The sequence below is a fragment of the Neoarthrinium moseri genome (genome assembly GCF_022829205.1).
Source record: "Neoarthrinium moseri strain CBS 164.80 chromosome Unknown scaffold10_Wmoseri_CBS_16480, whole genome shotgun sequence".
Lineage (NCBI taxonomy): Eukaryota > Fungi > Ascomycota > Sordariomycetes > Amphisphaeriales > Apiosporaceae > Neoarthrinium > Neoarthrinium moseri.
The window spans coordinates 427594-433298 of NW_026055124.1; the positions used below are offsets into that span (position 1 = coordinate 427594).

Below are 5705 nucleotides of genomic sequence, written 5' to 3' on the forward strand. Positions count from 1 at the left end.
GACCTAGACGGGATTCAATCATTCCTTCAACGAGGATAACCACGCTCTTACTCTCTCGAGGGCCACCGCTCCGGAGCCCATCCGCAGTTCGGCGTCGACCTCCATGCCCAACGCCAGCCGGACGAGCAGGGCCCACGACCCGCGGGCGCAGATGGCGCCCTGACTTACCATCTCGTCCCTGTGTCGCACCAGAGCCGCGGGCGCCGGATTCGAGGAGCAGTGGCCCTTCCTGCCACGGACGAGACACCTACATCTGCTGCCGTGCGACCACAGCCACTCCTGCTGGACCAGGGGACCGTGGACGTCCCCTGCCGCGTGCACGTTGGTGCAGATACCGAAGCAGCCGGACTTGGGGTTGGAGACCTTGGTCGTGGCGCGGAGCTCGGGCTTCTCCCCGGTGCCTCGCTCGAGCTCATCGTACAGGACGTGGTCCAGGACTGCCCTGGGGTGGTTAGGGAGGCATAGCAAGAGCTCTGACTGAAACCGTTGGGTTGTCATGACGATGCTCAAAATGTCCGGCACGAGGAGTTCACGGTCTGGCCGGGGGGCTTCATTCAGCGCCAGGCTGCTTATATCCTCGGCTGGGGAATGAATCCGCATCGAACTATCGAACCGCTGAGCCAGGGCTGAATGAATGCCTTTGTCTGTCTCGTCACAAACCCCGCGGGGCCAACGATGGCACTCTTTATTCACAACAATAGGGTGGGGAGCTTTGGACCGAGTACCCAAGAGGCATGCATTGTTGGAATACATACTCCTTTCTTGGGTCTCTCACCGTCATTGCTCGTGCGACGGCCACATGAAAGCTGTTGTATACGAAATATGATTGGGCTGTGGGTATCAGATAGGGCAATGCCCCCTTTTTGGAAGCCTTCTAACCTCTATATCAGCACAGGAATGGGAGGTTGAGTGAAAAGGTATGAGTTGACCCAAGTGTCTAGGTAGTCAGCATTCGTGTGAACCCTTTACATCAGTCTAGATGATATTTATATATCCGCGCGCCGTGTGCTTTTGCCGCTGCGTTGTGAAACCGCATTGGTGACTACCGTTGAACCTGGAATGATGTATCAAGTTTACAGCAGATAATTGCAGTGCAAGGTGCGCTTTTGCTACCACCCGAGCTTACATCAGAAGACACAAATCAAGGTGGCTGGGGATCGAGGGAAAAAATGCAATTCGTCAAACGATCTGGGGGGAATATTTGTTTGCACGTTCTAAATCTTTCTGGCAGTATACCATTGGACACCCATCATCGTGCAGGCCTCCACCCGTCCATCCCCTAATAACTCCGAAGCCGTCATAGTGTCATAGTACAGCGTTCTCTTGGAGGCGCTACTCATCTGTTGTTTGCGTTCCATCCCGCCATCTAGGGCCTCAGGCTAAGTTTATTTTGCCCCACTCTCCATTGTCCTTACCTTGTTGTGTTGGCTGAATTATAAAAGTGCCATGTTGGCCGTAGCACAGGCCCATCGAGTACCAAGTCTCGTGACGCACTATACCGCGTCTGATTTCTGTCCGTAGAGCTAACGGGATGCCCGTTCAGGTGGCGCTGGATAACCATCCAACAGCGACTCTTTACCTACAGTCGCCCTCGCCTATTCAAAGGATAGCATACTCGCAACAGGTGTTGCTTTTGAGAAAGCAAAAGTCCCTTCCTTAATTTGTTTTGCGTCGACCTCGAAATGGTGTCCACCTAGTTGACACCACCATTGGCGGATGGAGGGTTCTGAGCGGCTTGAGCTGCAAGCTGAAGGGCCGCCTGAGCGTTCACCTCAGCCTGGTTGATGGCTCCTTGAATGACTGCCTGGTCATCAGCAGTGAGAGGCGCAGTAAGGGTGCTGTACAGCTGAGGCTGTTCCTGCTGTAGTCCTGCAATAGCGTTAGTTCTCTGTCGACCAGGAAAAACACAGGCAAGTCCACTTACTCATCAACGAACCCCTGAAAAGCTGATACGGCTCTAGCTTGTCGAGAGGTGATTCCAAAAGGACGCTGTCCTCGCCAAGATCGTCATCCGAGTCATCAATTTCCTTGTATTGGGACTCCAAGCGGCTGAACTTGGCAGCCTCTTCATTCAAGAACTCGAGATATGCGGTGCTCTCATCACGAGCTTCCTGGGAGTCCTCTTCTGTCTTCTCCTCGGTCTGCCAGTTGGTGTCTTCCTCGGCCCACTCATCTTCATCCTCGTAATCGTAGCTACCGGCATCGAAGGTGTAGTCATCCTTCAATGCCTCATCTCTAGCCTTCATGGCACTGGGCAGGGTTCTGAAGAGAATCGTGATGCCTTGCAGCAGCCTAGGCCAGCCGGTCTGCACGCTCTGAGGGATCTGATCAGGGTTGAGGCTGAGCAGCGACACGATGGCGACGATGCAAAGCTTCTTGTCGTGGACCCGGCTGAAGCTGTCCATGCTACCAAACCATAGGCTGAAGAACTTATTTGTCCACCCCTTGGCCTCCAGGACAGCCAGACTGAGCATGGGGTTGTAGTAGACCGCGTTGATGACCATCTCCATAAGATGGATCTTGTAAGACTTGACTTTGACATCGTGTCCACTCAGCACAGTCATGGCCATGGTGATGAAGCCGGTCACGGACTGATCGATATGGCCACGCAGGCTCAACATCATGGCCTCGGCCAGCTTGCATGCGCAGATGCGATCGACACCGCCGACCTTTTGATCCTCGAACATGTCCGAGACCATGCCATAGAGAGCTGCGACATACTCGGGCTTCTGAGCCAGGTGGGGGGCGCCATACTGAACAAAGTTGTCCAATGCAGGGAGCATATCCTCCAGGTACAGCTCGGCGCCAGACTTGAACGTGTTATGGATCAACTCAAACGCTTGCCACATGGTTCCGGAGATGCTCTTGGCGGCGAAGGTACACGAGTCAATGATCTCGAAAACTTCATTGTAGAGATCTGTCATTACTATGTTAGTACTGGCACTTCTAGGCATAAATGGAGGTTCACATACCGTAAAGTTTGTTCTCCAGGGTGATCTGGATTACAGGCATGAGGACAGCCTCGATGTGCAAAAGAACATCCGGCGTGCTCTCCAGGGTGAGGATGAGTGTGCCAATAGTCTGCAGAACACCAAGAGCCGTGATGCTCTTGTCGTCCAAGTAGTCGCCATACTCGCCGTCGTCGTCGCCCTTAGCAGCGTTCTTATCGAGGAGCTCGCGCACAATACGCAGATACGTGTCCCGCAGCTGCTCACTAAGAGCCACGGCAAAAGGAGTCAGCTCGGCAGCAAAAACCTCGACGAAGTCCTCCATCACGTTGGCGAGAGCGTCGATATCGCACTCATTGGCCAGCTTGAGCAGCTGCTGCATGATGGTTGGGATGCTCTGCTGCATGCTAATCCGGATGGCATCGTGACGAATCAGGGGTTGCAGAGCCAAGGCGGCGGTGACCCGCACAGGGAGGTCTGTGTCGGCCATGCAGTCGAGGATGTGGCGATAGATGAGAAGCAGGTTGTTCTGATCCTTGAAGTTGAGCTGTTCGAACTTCTCGATAGTATCGCAAGCCCGGGCGCGGAGGAATCCTTGAGAGCTCTTGAAATCAGGGAACACGTAGCGGACCAGGAAGTACTCGACCTGATCAGCGATGGGGCTCTTCTTCCCGAGAAGGACCGGCGCCAGCGTCCCAATCATGCGCAGAGCGCCCTCCTTGGCGATGTGGCTCTTGGCACCTTCGGCCGCAGCCTCGTATTCACTGACAACCTCGTTGATGAACTTGAGGAGCTCGAACGTTTGCTTTCTCCGGACCTTGGTCAAGGTCACCAAGAAATTTGTGGCGGCGACATCTGGCGACGAGACCTCTTCGTAGAAGCTGAGCTTGCGGTGAAGGTACTCCTCCGGCTCGTCCTCGAACTTCTCAACATCCTCCTGGGTGAGGCACATGACGGGGAACACCAGATGGGTGACGAGGTTGGTCAGGTGTGGCTTCAAGTGGGGCCACATCTCCTTGGGACGACAGCACTCATCGAGGAACACCAGCGTATAAGACAAGCACGGCTTGCTCAGCCAGGCCGTCTTGGCCACCCACTTCTCGATCTCCTGCAAGTAGTGCTTCAGGATCTCGGGGGCCACGGTTGCGGTGAAGTCCTTGGCGAAGGCCTTGTGTTCGTCGGTCTGCGTCGAGACGGCACTGGGGTTGCCATGTCTAATCCACAGCCTGTTCAGGTTGAAGTAAGCCCACTTCTTGGCCTTCCACCAGTGGTTGCGTTCCCTCTCGTCGAGGTCCTCCGACATGGCGGTGGCGGGAGCCGCCTTCGCAATGGTGTGGAGGAAAACGGTGCACCAACCAATGTTGACCTGCGGTTGTCTGAGGAAGCTCGACAGCTCCAACTATAAATTCACGTCATCCGTTAGTCTCTCGGTTTGCCTTGAGCAATGCGGTCCCGCGTGGGGTGGGGGATTGTCCTACCCAGGTGGCGTGCTTGTAAGCCTTGAGGGCAATGTGCAGCATCTCGCCGGCCTCCTCGCTCTCCTGGTTCACCAGCTCGTTGCATACTTCCAACAGGCGGGGGAAAGAAGCCTCGACGATGTTGTCAAACTCGTTCCTGCTGGGGTCCTGGTTCCCCTTGAAGCGATACGCACGGCATGTGACAAGCAGGCACTGGAGGCCAGCGAGGACCGAGGGCGCATTGTTGGCGTGCAGCAGCTGCAGGGTGACGTCCATAAAGCTGGGCCACTTGCCCGGAAAGTCAAAGTGCAGGATGCGCTGGATCATCTGCAGCAACTGCTGGCGGACGGGGCCATGGGAGGCTGCCAGGATGGGCAGTATGCGGTCGCGGAATCTTTGCTTCTCATCTTCGGCTATGAGGGACTCGTCGGGGTAGTGGTCGCTTTTCGCCCAGGCGCGGTTCGTCCGGTTCTTGAGGTAGATGACGGCTACAGGCGGTGAGCCAGGAGTTAGTCTCTATGACGAGCGCGTAGAGACGCGACTAAGGGGGGTAATATAGTATATGCTATGAGGCGGTGGGAAGAATAGGAGGTGGGCGTAGGTGTTTTCCGGTGGTAATGTGATGTGATGACGGGGATGACGTGAACGTACTTGAAAGGCGCACGGCGTCCTCGGCCTCGGCTGCGAGGATATCGAGCAGGACATCGCAGAAACCGGCGTGTGTCTCGGCCTGTGTGAACGCGTGTGAGCAAAGCGAATCCCAGTCCCCGAATCACACGAACCCCGATCCGATGCCATCGTGGGCCCGGCCCTGGTTCTGGCCCTGGTTCTGGCCCTGGCTCTGGCTCTGGCTCTACAGATTTGCATTGCAGGCAGGGCAGGACAGGACAGAGCGGGCCGGAGGCGGAGGGGGGCAGCGGTTCGGTCATCCATCCACTCATTCATTCTTTCAGCACGTACCGACTTGAGCTCGAGTTCGGCGGCCCGTCGCACGTTGGTATCAGGGGACAGCGTCGCGACGATGCGACTCCTGATGGCGTCGACGTTCATGCTGCCGGCCGACGAGCGAAGAGCACAGAGAGGGGGGGGGGGACTCGAGGTTCAATGAGAATGGCACGCAATGGGGGAGGGTGTGTGCCCGTCAACCGGGTTCGGCGATAGGGTGAAGGTCAAGGGGGGAGGGAAAAAACTTGGTGTAGGTGTGGTTCAGCTCGGGGGAGGAAAAAAAAGGCATGCGATGTATCTGGGCCTCACGCAAGTGAATATTTCCTTCAGGCGCCAGGTCAGGTACATTCAAAAC

General features: G+C 56.0%; 2 protein-coding genes across 2 annotated transcripts; both read right to left on the reverse strand.

Moving 5' to 3' along the window:
• Window positions 1–18: 18 nt before the first annotated feature.
• JN550_004015 (uncharacterized protein) lies at window positions 19–498 on the reverse strand (the record flags this gene model as incomplete). Its single annotated transcript, XM_049315484.1, has 1 exon — window positions 19–498. The coding sequence occupies one exon, from the start codon at window positions 496–498 to the stop codon at window positions 19–21; it is 480 nt and encodes a 159-aa protein (XP_049174037.1).
• A 1195-nt stretch (window positions 499–1693) lies between these two features.
• JN550_004016 (uncharacterized protein) lies at window positions 1694–5455 on the reverse strand (the record flags this gene model as incomplete). Its single annotated transcript, XM_049315485.1, has 6 exons — window positions 1694–1869; window positions 1925–2917; window positions 2973–4347; window positions 4427–4893; window positions 5057–5135; window positions 5366–5455. The coding sequence occupies 6 exons, from the start codon at window positions 5453–5455 to the stop codon at window positions 1694–1696; spliced, it is 3180 nt and encodes a 1059-aa protein (XP_049174038.1).
• Between the last annotated feature and the right edge of the window lie 250 nt (window positions 5456–5705).